This window comes from Schistocerca americana, chromosome 9 (assembly GCF_021461395.2).
Source record: "Schistocerca americana isolate TAMUIC-IGC-003095 chromosome 9, iqSchAmer2.1, whole genome shotgun sequence".
Lineage (NCBI taxonomy): Eukaryota > Metazoa > Arthropoda > Insecta > Orthoptera > Acrididae > Schistocerca > Schistocerca americana.
Genome location: NC_060127.1, coordinates 311,665 through 324,818, shown reverse-complemented (window position 1 = coordinate 324,818; position 13,154 = coordinate 311,665). Strand labels below are relative to the sequence as shown.

The 13,154-nt window shown below is 48.5% G+C and overlaps 1 protein-coding gene across 2 annotated transcripts in view; it reads left to right on the top strand.

Moving 5' to 3' along the window:
• The window catches only part of LOC124550847 (protein FAM177A1), a 34,554-nt gene that overhangs the window by 1,624 nt on the left and 19,776 nt on the right, over positions 1–13,154 (top strand). For both annotated transcript variants that reach the window (XM_047125576.1, XM_047125575.1), the window contains one exon: positions 1,072–1,236. In XM_047125576.1, the coding sequence (XP_046981532.1) occupies positions 1,072–1,236 (165 nt within the window). The remainder of the gene's footprint in view (positions 1–1,071; positions 1,237–13,154) is intronic.

The window sequence follows — 13,154 nt, the reverse complement described above, 5'->3', positions numbered from 1 at the left end:
AGTGTTTCACTGAGCCAGGTGTTGTTTTTTAACAATGACAGACTTATGTACTACAATTCTCTCAGTGCATTATAAACTGTTCAACAGATGTATGCAGGTGAAAGTGATGCAGTCAGTTTGGGACACAGTTACTGTAGTAAAGATGCAGGACGATGAGACGTTGGGATGCTCGCACTTACGTGACCTTGCTGGAAAGCTACACTGTTGATATTATTCTTACACCTTGCATTTTATAAATAGACGAGGAAAGCTTTTTGCTAGGGTCGCAAGGACTGATCCCGTCATGTACCTTTCATAGTGGACTGGTCAGATTTGTCCGTGTGTTCTGCCTCAGACATATTCCAGAGCTGTAGGATTTGAACATCCAGCCCTCCCCACATCCACTCCGGTGGTGTAATATGGTCGCATACACTATGGTCGGACTGCCCACACAACTGTTTACCTACCTGTGCTAGTGGGTGGGTATTTAAATGTAGGGTATTCCAGCAGGTAGTCACATATATCACTGCTCTGGGCTGTGAATGGCAAATTGACTAGTATTAACAGTTTTTTAGATAGAAGGGTGGTTAGTCCAAATACTTTCCTGAACCTTGCCTTCATTAGCATCTCAGTCTGGACTTTCTATCTCTCGGCAGCTGCAGGTATTACCCATATGTATTTCTTTTTTTATGGTTCCCCTTTCACTTGATGGATAAGTAGATTTGGCCGCATTTTCAAGTTTGATTATTGGACGTTGTTGATCAAACTGTTTATGTGGCCAGTAAGTAGATGCCCCTCTTCAGTGTCAAATGTCATTAATATGAGATTACAGCAACACAATCTTAACTCTGTAGTACTTTGTTAAAATATTTTACTACTTCGCCAGGTGGAATCTTCCAAATTGGCCGATATTTTGGCAGGTAGCTTCCCGCGTGTACTCCAGTTGCTAGATGGCACTACAGCTTCCAAAACAGTGGATCAGCTACTCTCTGATATATCGGCAGATCTGGAGGCTTTTACCCAGCCACCACACTGTAAACTATTCGTATAGTGTAGGTGTGGCGTTGACGAGTGTGGCGATTTCTTTTGTAGTCGACGATGTCCTGGGGACCGTGGCTGTGGCACAAGACAGTCTCTGCTGGGTCCACTACTCTGCGAGCCTGCGACTACGTGGGGGAAACACTTGCCGACTTCTTTGGAATCACTACACCGAAGTATCAGCTCGAGATTGATGAGTACAAGAGGATGGTTCGAGAGGTAACAAAATTGACTGATTTAGGAAGAGTCTGTGTCCTAAATATTGTGATGTTGCCAGATGTAAAGTAAAAAGTATTGTCTTAATAGAATCTCTTCATTTAAATTTTAGGGTAGGAAGCTCAAAAATGTAATGCTGACAGATGTTAAATGTCACTGGTAAAGTCGCTGCCTGCCCAGTTCTTGTATTTCTTCATTTGGCATACTGAGTGAGCTAATATTTTCAAAGAAACTGACAGCTTTAAATGTTAAATTTTTTTAAAATTTTCCCCCATTGCCATGAATGACATTAAGTTCAAGAGTAATGTAAATTCCCAGATGGAATAATGCATAAAATAAAGGCAACCACTCACCTTTAGCAGACTGCCACGTGACGTAGATACGCTTAACAGAACACAGTATCGCACAATGGAAACTTCAGGTATGAATAGCAATAATGTATGAAAAGATAGATTGCTACTTAGCATAAAGAACACACATTAAGTAGCAGCCAGATACAATTAACACTTAACACAAAGCTTTCAGCCACAGCCTTATCGACATAAGAGAAACAAACACCATTCTTACACACAAGCAAGCGGACCTCGTCCACACGTGACTGCCAACTCTGACAGTTCGAGCCAGAACACAGCTATCGTGTGGGATGGAAGTAGCAATCGGGAGGGGAAGGGGAAGGAATAGTAGTGTATGGGTAGTGGATGAGAGGAACACGGTCTGACAAAGTGTGCAGGGACTAGAATGTCAACAGGCAAAGCATCTCCCGCTGCGGGTCCGGGGTAAGAATAGGCCCGAGGTATTCCTGCCTGTCGTAAGAGCCGACTAAAAAGAGTTTCAACCGTTTCGGCCTTCCATGTGATGGTCCCCCTTGGGGTTTGACCTCCTTTTTTCCAAATTCTACAGAATTACGAGCCTTTTGGGGATGGACACCTTACGTGGTGTATCACTGGTCCTCAGTGCACTAAGACCTTGGCACTCAGCATTGTAACGGCGTTGTAACCACACCCACTATTCCTCAAATTGGGCCTAAACGCCCGATGGGTTGCACAAGTTACGCCCATAGTGCGTCCCCATCTGCACCTACGATCATCGCTGATGACCTCGATGTTGAGCGCCCATAACCCCCCCCCCCCCCCCCCCCCCCCCCCCCCTACGATCATGATGGACTTTCCATGGCACCCGAAATCCAGCATGGTAGCCAGCCCGTTGTGGTGGGGTCGTCATGTACCCTCTAGGTTGTAGCCCCCTGACAACACAGGGATCGTACTGCCGATACCTGAGCTCCACTCTCCCCACGTTGGCCAAGGAGTAGATGCCCGTCTCCTTGGGGCATGAGGACTCCCGACAATGGTCATCCTGCCAGGTGGCTCTTGCCGAGGCTGGGTGGCGCCCGTAGGGAGAGCCCCTGGTCGGAGTGGGTGGTATCGGGGCGGACGTTTCGCAGATGAAACATCAACATGTATCAGGTCACTCTGTGGCCGAGTCTTTTAAAAAGAAAGGTACTGTCTCTGGTTCTGGTTCTCCTGCCCTTTCCCCCTTGGCCACTCCCTGGGAGGAAGGACAGGCCCGCCGGCTTGGGGCGAAGTACTTCCCCCGCTATTTAGTCTGTTCTCGGACCGATGGGGGGACGTTCGCCACCTCCAAGCCCATGTTCTTTGTCCAGCACATCGAGGACATCTTCGGGGAAATCGAGGCTCTCGGTAAAATGCGTTCAGGGTCCGTTCTTATAAAGACCACCTCCGCCACACAGTCGGCGGTGCTCCAGGCGTGCGACCAACTAGGGGACATCCCAGTGTCCATTGTCCCGCATCTCGCACTGAATAGAACGCAGGGGGTTATTTTTCATCGGGACCTCCTGCTGCAATCTGATGAGGAGCTCAGGTCCAACCTGGAGCGCCGAGGCATGCATTTCGTCCGGCGAGTCCAGCGCAGCCCCAAAGACCGTCGCATCGACACCGGGGCCTTTATCCTCGCCTTCGAGGGGGACGTTCTCCCAGAGAAGGTAAAGGTGATGTGCCACCGGTGCGATGTGTGACCTTACGTCCTGCCTCCTATGCGCTGCTTTCGGTGTTTGCGCTTTGGGCACATGTCGTCACGGTGTGAGGCTGAGCCCCTTTGTGGCGATTGTGGACGTTCTCTTCGCGAGGAACATATACGTGCACCCCACCGCCTCGGTGCGTCAATTGTCCTGGCATCCACTCGCCTAGATCTTTAGACTGCCCCGCGTATCAGATGGAGAAGAAGATTCAAGAATTAAAAACTTTGGATGGTCTCTCTTATTCTGAGGCCAGGAAGCAGTATGACCGCCTCCATCCCGTGACGTTGACACCTTCGTTTGCCTCAGTCGTGTCCACTCCTTCCACAGTATCCTCACCCCTATCTTGTCCCCCCTCCACCTCCTCCGCCCATCAGGGGGCTCTGCCTCCGCCTCCCAAATCCCTCCCTTCCAAATCCTCCTCCCCCGTGGCCCCCACCCCCTCTGTCCCAGGGGCCACCCTTCCTCCTCCTCCTCCTCCTCCCCCTCCTCCCCCCCCCCCCCCCCCACGCCACCTGAGAAGCGATCCTCTTCTCAGGCGTCCATCGGGGCAACGTTCCGGACCCCAGCTTCCGAGGTCCGGCGTTCCAAAACGGACCCCACGCGTGAGGACCTTCTTCGGGTCCAGCCCACCATCCCTGTGCCTCCTCGGCCTTCCAAGAAGGCCTCCAAGAAGAAGTCTCTATTCCCCTCTCCACCCTGGCGCGTTTCGTCTGACGCTCCATCCGTGAGTCGCTGCTCCCGGCCGTCCTCAGTTTTGCCGGGACGCTCTGCTGCCAGACGCTCAGCTGGCCTCTCATCGGCGAATGATACTGCCCCTCCTACGCAACCCAGGAAAGCAGCCGCAGCTGGCAACGACTCGATGGAACACGATCTGCCTCTGGCCGGTTGTAGCGTTGTTCCCTCGAAACCTGGCACTCCGCGGCCGTCGAGGTGACCAGCTCTTCACCCGTTTCATTCCCCCTTTTTTTCTGACTAGCGATGGCTTTGTTAAATTGGAACATAAGAGGTATTCGATCTAATCTAGAGGAATTACAACTGCTCCTCCGCCTGCACTGTCCGCTCATCCTTGGTCTCCAGGAAACCAAGTTGCGCCCGACTGACCATATTGCCTTTACCCACTATACCTCGGAGCGGTATGACCTCACCCCTGTGGACGGTATTCCAGCTCATGGTGGGGTCATGCTGCTCGTTCGGGACGATGTCTGTTACCATCCCATCCCATTGACCACCCCACTCCAAGCAATAGCTGTCCGTATTACTCTTTCTGCCTTTACTTTTTCAGTTTGTACCGTCTACACTCCATCGTCATCCGCAGTTAGTCGGGCTGACATGATGCACCTTATTGTTCAGCTTCCTCCGCCGTTTTTATTGTTTGGCGACTTCAATGCCCATCATCCCCTTTGGGGCTCTCCTGCATCCTGTCAAAGAGGCTCCCTCTTGACGGATGTCTTCAACCATCTCAATCTTGTGTGCCTCAATTCTGGCGCCCCGACTTTCCTCTTGGACTCTACTCATACCTACTCCCACTTGGACCTTTCGATCTGTTCTACCACTCTTGCCCGTCGGTTCGAGTGGTATGTCCTTTCTGACACCTATTCGAGCGACCACTTCCCCTGTGTCGTTCGTCTCCTGCACCACACCCCATCCCCACGTCCTTCGAGCTGGAACATACCGAAAGCTGACTGGGGACTTTACTCCTCCCTGGCAGCCTTTCCGGACCATGATTTTCTCAGTTGTGACAGTCAGGTCGAAAACCTCACGGCTGTTATCATCAATGCTGCCGAACATTCCATTCCTCGTACTACCTCTTCTTCACGTCGCGTTTCTGTCCCTGGTGGAATGAGGCTTGTAGAGACGCTATCCGTGCTCGACGACGTGCTTTATGCACCTTTCGCCGCCATCCTACGTTGGCGAATTGTATTGGATACAAACGACTCCGAGCGCAATGCCGTAGAGTCATCAAAGACAGCAAAAAAGCTTGTTGGGCCTCTTTCACCAACTCCTTTAACAGTTTTACTCCCTCTTCTGTCGTCTGGGGTGGCCTGCGTCGGCTGTCGGGCTTTAAGGCCCACTCTTCGGTACCTGGCCTGACTTCAGGTAATGAGGTCCTTGTTGATCCTGTGGATGTCTCCAACGCCTTCGGCCGTTTTTTCGCGGAGGTTGCAAGCTCCGCCCATTACCACCCTGCCTTCCTTCCCAGGAAAGAGGCAGAAGAGGCTCGGCGACCTTCCTTCCACTCGCTGAATCTGGAAAATTATAATGCCCCCTTTACTATGCGGGAACTCGAACGTGCACTTGCACTGTCCCGGTCCTCTGCTCCGGGGCCAGATGCCATTCACGTTCAGATGCTGGCACACCTTTCTCCGGCAGGCAAAAGCTTCCTTCTTCGTACCTACAATCGCATCTGGACCGAAGGTCAAGTCCCCATGTGTTGGCGTGACGCCGTCGTTGTTCCTATACCCAAACCTGGGAAGGATAGACACCTTCCTTCTAGTTACTGCCCCATTTCTCTTACAAGCTGTGTCTGTAAGGTGATGGGACGCATGGTTAACGCTCGGTTAGTTTGGATTCTTGAATCTTGACGGCTACTTACCAATGTTCAATGTGGCTTTCGTCGCCGCTGCTTCGCTGTTGACCACCTTGTGACCTTGTTGACATTCATCATGGACAACTTTTTGCAAAAGCGCCAAACGGTAGCAGTGTTCTTCGATTTGGGGAAGGCTTATGATACCTGTTGGAGAGGAGGTATCCTCCGCATTATGCACAGGTGGGGTCTACGCGGTCGCCTGCCCCTTTTTATTGATTCCTTTTTAACAGATCGAAAGTTTAGGGTACTTGTGGGTTCCGTATTGTCCGACATCTTCCTCCAGGAGAACGGAGTGCCTCAGGGCTCCATCTTGAGCGTAGCCCTTTTTGCCATAGCGATCAATCCAATTATGGATTGCATTCCACCTAATGTCTCAGGCTCTCTCTTTGTCGATGACTTCGCGATCTCTTGCAGTGCCCAGAGAACGTGCCTCCTGGAGTGCTGCCTTCAGCGTTGTCTAGACAGCCTATACTCATGGAGCGTGGCAAATGGCTTCCGGTTCTCTGAAGAGAAGACGGTTTGTATCAACTTTTGGCGATATAAAGCGTTCCTTCCGCCATCCTTACATCTCGGTCCCGTTTTTCTCCCATTCGTGGAAACAACTAAGTTTCTAGGGCTCACATTGGACAGGAAACTTTGTTGGTCTCCGCACGTCTCTTATTTGGCGGCCCGTTGTACATGTTCCCTTAATGTCCTCAGAGTTCTTAGTGGTCATCTTGGGGAGTGGATCGCACTGCCCTGCTTCGCTTGTATCGGTCCATAGTCCGATCAAAGCTGGATTATGGGAGCCTCGTCTACTCGTCTGCTCGGCCATCCCTCTTACGCCGTCTCAACTCCATCCACCATTGGGGGTTACGTCTTGCGACCGGAGCATTCTACACTAGTCCCGTCGAGAGTCTTTATGCTGAAGCTGCCGAATTATCATTGACCTACCGGCGCAACGTACTGCTTTGTCGGTATGCCTGCCGGCAGTTGTCAATGCCCGACCGCCCCTCTTATCAGTCCTTCTTCGCCGATTCTCTCGACCGTCAGTATGGGTTGTATGTGTCTGCTTTGGAGTCCGCTTTCGTCGTCTGCTTCGACAATTGGATTTTGCCCTCCCTACCACCTTGAGAGAGGGTGAGAGCCCGATGCCACCTTGGCTCCAGGCTCCGGTTCATATTTATCTTGACCTCAGCTCGCTCCCGAAGGAGGGTACTCCGGCTGCAGTGTATTGCTCACGGTTTGTCGAACTTCGTGCGTGACTTGCCAGTCACACCTTTATTTACACTGATGGCTCCAAAACTGACGATGGTGTCGGCCGTGCCTTTGTCGTCGGGGCCGTCACCTTTAAATACCGGCTCATCGACCAGTGTTCCAGCTTTACGGCCGAGCTTTTTGCTCTCCATCAGGCTGTTCTGTATGCCCGCCGCCACCGCCATTTATCGTATGTACTCTGCTGTGATTCACTCAGTGCTCTTCAGAGCCTTGGAGGTCCATATCCGGTCCATCCCTTTGTGCAACGGATCCAGCAGTCCCTCCATTCTTTTGCTGATGATGGCTCTCCTGTCAGCTTTCTGTGGGTTCCCGAACATGTAGGAGTGCCTGGGAATGAGGCTGCTGATGCTGCAGCCAAGGCTGCGGTCCTCCTGTTTCGGCCAACCTCCCATTGTGTCCCGTCATCTGACATTAGTGGGGTTGTTTGTAAGAGGCTTGTCATTGTGGTGGGATACTTGGTCATCCCTTCAAGGAAACAAGCTCCGGGCAGTAAAACCGTTCCCAACTGCTTGGACAACCTCCTCCCGACCATCTCGGTGAGAAGAGGTCCTTCTGACCAGGTTGCGGATTGGGCATTGCCGGTTTAGCCACCGCTACCTGCTGTCCGGTGACCCAGCCCCGCAGTGCCCTTGTGGTCATGCATTAACAGTGCGCCATGTTTTATTGTCGTTTCCCCGTTTTAGTCAATCTCGTGTTGTCCTGTCTCTGCCATCTACTTTACAGGATATTTTAGCTGATGACGCTCGAGCAGCTGCTCGTGTTCTTCGTTTCATTACTTTGACTGGCTTGTCCAAAGACATCTAACTCTTTCACTTATTTTATCTGCATCTTTGTAAGAACTTTCTGGTGTGTCCCCCCCCCCCCCCCCCCCCCTTGAGTTTTACTAGATTCTCTGTGCTCTAACAACTGTGACTGGGCGCTAATGACCTCAGTAGTTGGGTGCCCTTAAACCCCCCCCCCCCCCCCCAAAAAAAAAAAAGAGGCAAAGCATCAGGAGGTTGTGGGACATGGAAGTGAGGAAAAGGGACTGAAAAAGGAGAGGCCTCACTCTGCGGTAACAACTGTCCCCACTCCCTCCACCCAACAGTTTCCTGTCCTGTCTCCATCCTGTCATCTACCCCCAGTTCTTGTCTAGCACCCACTTTGTTTGCTACCCTCTGCCAACACAACTCTCCATCTTTCCTTGCTCCTTTCCTTTATTCTTTTTACCTCACTTCCCTGTAGACCAGACTAATAGGTCATTTAAGTTAAGGTACAAAGAACGTTGAAATGTTTATCAGCTGATAAATTTTGAGAAGCTAGCTGTAGCCATGGATATTCGTGAAACTGCCACCCTCCTTGTGCCCTCCGCCCCTTCATTAGATATGGATGAGGATCCTGGAACTTTGCATATGCAAGACAAAGGCAAGAAAGTGGATCTACTAGAACTGGGTGTACAGAAGTATTATACGTCATTTCAGTGCAGTAATGTGTTCATTGTAAGTAAGTATTATAGTAGTTCTTGTTCATTCAAAAAAGACTATCATTCCACTTGGGACCTGTGGAATGGTACATTAGCTTATTTGTTTGAGTTGTTAATATTTGTCATGTATTATTGTTTTTCTGACATGTTCTACATCCTGGAGGACCTCCTCACTATGGATCAATTGGAATGAAAGTAAATCTAATCTACGTATGAGAAACTATAGTGGCCCTAAAATAGCCTTATAAAAACTAATTCTGTTTAAAGTACATTATTACATGTGATGCAGCTTTACAACAAGATCAAAGGGCCTTCCTGGTTCATCTGCTGAACTGATTTCAAGCATTGTCTGTGTCCAATGAACATGCTGAGCCAGATGCAGTTGCCTGCCCTGTTTTAGGGGAAGCCTCTCAGCCTACAAGATGAGGGCAGTCACAGAGGGTGGAATTCTTGGTAGTTGGTAGTTCCAACTTTAGGCACATAATGGCAGTCCACGATGATAACGGCTGCCAAGGAGGGGAATTAACATATTATACGCTCTGTGTACATACTGTGAGGAGTCATTCCAGATGTAGGTCGGGTGCTTCTGGATACCACAAGTACAGGGTGCAGTGAGATGCAGGTGGTGGTTCATGTCAGCACTGTTGGAATAGATTCTCACTGGTTTCGGGTAGTTAGCTGACGTGGTAAACACAAGCAGTCATGCTTGTGACATGAGGGGAGAGCTTATTGTCTGTGACATAGTTGACAGGACTGACTGTGGATCTTTAGTACAGAGCTGAGTGGATCATCTGAATCAGAGGCTGAGAGTTCTGTGACGATGTAGGTTGCAGATTCGATGACATGCATCACAGAGTGATGGTTGTTGGGTTCCGTTCAATAGGTCAGGGGTCCACTACACACAGAAGTGCCTACACGGGCATTGGACGATTCCTTGGTGAGACGGTCTCAGGGAAACTTAAGAAAGGGCTTCAGTCTCAAAGAGTGCAGTGCAAACAGAGGGTGAGAGTAGACCTAGGAATAATAACTATTGTAGTTGTAAACTGTTGTAGCTGCATTGGGAAAGAACCAAAGTTTCAAGCACTTACAGAAAGTGCTGAAACTCAAATCGTTATGGGTACAGAAAGCTGGCTAAAGATGGAGATAAGTTCAGCCGAAATTTTTGCAAAGGACCTCACTTTGTTCTGGGAGGATAGATTAAATACAGTTGGTGGTGGAGTGTTCATTGCTGTCAGAAGTAGTTTAACTAGTAGTGAAATTTAAGTAGATTGTTCCTAGGAGTTAGGATGGGTAGAGGTTATACTTGACAACCAGAATAAATTAGTAATCGGTTTCTTTTACCACCACCCCCCTTTCCCCCCAACTCAGATGATTTAATTGCGGAACAGTTCAAAGAAAATAAGTCACATTTCAAATAGGAACCCCACTCATTCGATTAGTTCCTGGTGACTTCAGTCTAACCTCGATATGTTGGCAAAAAATAAGCGTAGTCGAGGGTAGGCATAAAACGTTGTCCAAAATCGCACTGAATTCTATATCCGAACATTATTTTCAACAGTTAATTCAGCAGGCCACTCAAAGTACAAAATGGTTTCAAAGACGTACTTGACATCTTAGCAACAAATAATCCTAAGGAAATAAGGATCATCATGACAGATACAGGGATTAATGACAGCAAAGTCATTGTAGTAAAACTGAACACCATAATATTCAAACACACAAAAAAAGTCTATTTAACAGAGCAGACAAATTCGCTTCATGTCTTCCAAAAAAAAAGACAATCTCCACTCCTACCAATGTGATGATGTAAGCATAGTCTATATCTGGTCTAAACTGAAAGTAGTATTGACAGCAACTCAGAGGTCTGTATCAAATTAATAAGGGATGGTATTGCCCCCCCCCCCCCCCCCCCCCCCCCCATGGTACATTAAAACAAGTCAGAACACTGCTGCAGAAGCTATGAAAAAAGTGTGGCAAATTTAAAAGAATACAGAATTAGTGAAATTTTATAGGAGCTTGAAATTTAGTGCAAATTTCAGTGAGATTCTTTTAATAGTTTCCACAGTGACACTCTGCCTTGAAATTGGACAGAAAATCCCAAGAGATTATGATCATATGTGAACCATACCAACACCAAGATGCAGTTGATATCTTCACCACGTGATAGCAATGGTAATGTTCCTAATGACAGTGCAACCAAAGCAGAGTTATTAGACACAGTTTTCCAAAATTTCTTCATGAAAGAAGACAGAGTAAGAATTCCAGAATTTTAACCAAGAACTGCCAAGATGAGTAACTTAGATGTAGATATCTTTCGTGTAGCAAAGCAGCTTAAATCAAAGGCAAGGCATTTGTTGCAGATTGTGTACCAGTTGGATTCCTTTCAGAGTATACTGATAAAGGAGCTCCATAATTAATGATCACGCACAACTGCTTGCTCGTCAAAGGATCCGTGTCTAAAGACTAGAAAGTTGCACAGGTCACGCCATTGCTAAAGAAAGCAGATAGGAGTAATCCACTGACTTACTGACCTATTGTCACGTGCACCACAATATGCAGTTGGTTACATCCTGTTCCGCAGAGGCTGCCACAGTATCCTCTTCAACATTTGAACGAGGCCTGCAGGCATACACACAGTGCATAGGGTGATGCTTCCCATCCTTTTCCGCCATTCTGCTAAGGAAGTACACCTCCCCCCTCCCTGGGGCCCACGGATCTTTTGTGGGTATGTGTGTTGTATGCCCGGGGCCCCAAGCGGTTTCTACTCTCCTGGGCTTCATTCCCTTCCCTGTACAGACCCCTTTGCATCCTAACTCCCTGCCTTCTTGCCCCCCCTCTCCCCTTTTTTTACCTGGTGTTTCCCTTGGTTCTGCTATTGATGTCTCATTTTTCCATTCTCCCCTTTTTTCCACGAGATTTGACCTTCCCTTCTAAATTCTGTTTCTGTAATGTGAGCCAATTGGGGAAGAACTCTCCCTAGCATCTCAAACGTGGGTCCCGCCCCCTCCCCCACTAGGTCACCAGCATGTGTAGCCAGTCCATATGGTGGGACTGTTATGTACCCATCTTGTTGAGCCTCTTAACATGTGGATCACATTTCTGGTACCTGAGCTGCCCTGCCTTGTGTATGCCTAGGGATAGTGGGTCATCTTTTTGGGGCATCAGAACTCCCAGCAACGATTATGTCAAGCAATTTTCTCTCTGCACATACTTTTGCTTCCTTTGCCTTCCCTTCCCTGGCCTGGCCACCTCCTGGGATGAGGCCACTGGCTTTCCTCCTTACTTGGTATGCTCCAGTATGGATGAGGAGACTTTCATCACTACCAAACTACTCAACGAAGGTGAGTTCGGTGATGTTAACTCACTTAAGATGCGATCTTGTTCCCTACTGATGAAAACCTCTTCTAAAAGTTAGTCAACTTCCCTTTGTGGTTGTGAGCACTTAAGAGATGTACTGGTGATCATTAATCGTGACCAGTTCGTAAATATGACCCAGGAAATTATCTTCCACAGGGACCTCCTCCACCAGTCTGATGAGGAACTCGGGACTAATCTGGACTGGCATGGCATTGATTTTGTCTGCAGAGTCCAGAGAGAACATAAGGACAAAATCACATTGATACTGGCATTTTCATCCTGACTTTTCAGCGGAACACTGTTCAAACATGAAGCCCTATATCCCACCTTCCTTGTGCTGTTTCTGGTGTCTCTGTTTTGGTCACTTGTCTTCTCGATGTGAAGTGAATCCTATTTGCAATGATTGCATCCTTCCTCTCCATATAGGAAGTCCTTGCACCCCACCACTCAAGTGTGTGAACACACTGTTCCGGCCCACATTTTGCTGAATCACTGTATTGTCCAATCTCTAAAAAGGAAAGGCAGATTTGGGAATTGAAAAATCTTAACAATCTATCCATCTCAGAGGCCCGACAGAAATTGGACGTCTCCACACCTTATCTTTAATGTTTACCTTTGCTTGTGTTGTGTCCTTTCCTCTTCCTCAATCCATTTAACCAGTGGGAATTGGCCACCAACCTTGCTTTCTGCACTAACACAGTTCTTGGATCATACCGGAAGCACAACCAAAGGCTTATACACTTATCGGTGGCTAGCCAATATCCTGTACTTGCCCTTTTGAACTGTCTCTGGTGCGATGGGGAATTCCCTTCCCAGTGGTGAGAAGTTGTCATTATTCCAGTTTTGAAATCGGGTAAACTGCCACTCGGGATGGACAGTTATCGTCTGATCAGTTTAACCAGTGTCCTGTGTGACTTGCCTGAACATATGTTGAGTTGAAGGTTGTGTTGGAGCCTTGAATCCCAAAATCGTTTTGCCAAAGGCACTCTACTGCAGATAATTTAGGCCCCGGAGTTTGCTACTCGAAAGGCTTTTGCCTGGCATAGACTCATTGTTGCAGTCTTCTTCGACCTGCATAAAGTGTATGATAGCACATGGTACCATCACATCTTTGCCACCTTACATGAGTGGCACTCCTGATTTTTACCCGGAATTTTGTTGGATGCCAGACTTTCCAAGTACAGGTTGGCACCTCCGATAGCGCCTCCCATCTGCAGGAGAAT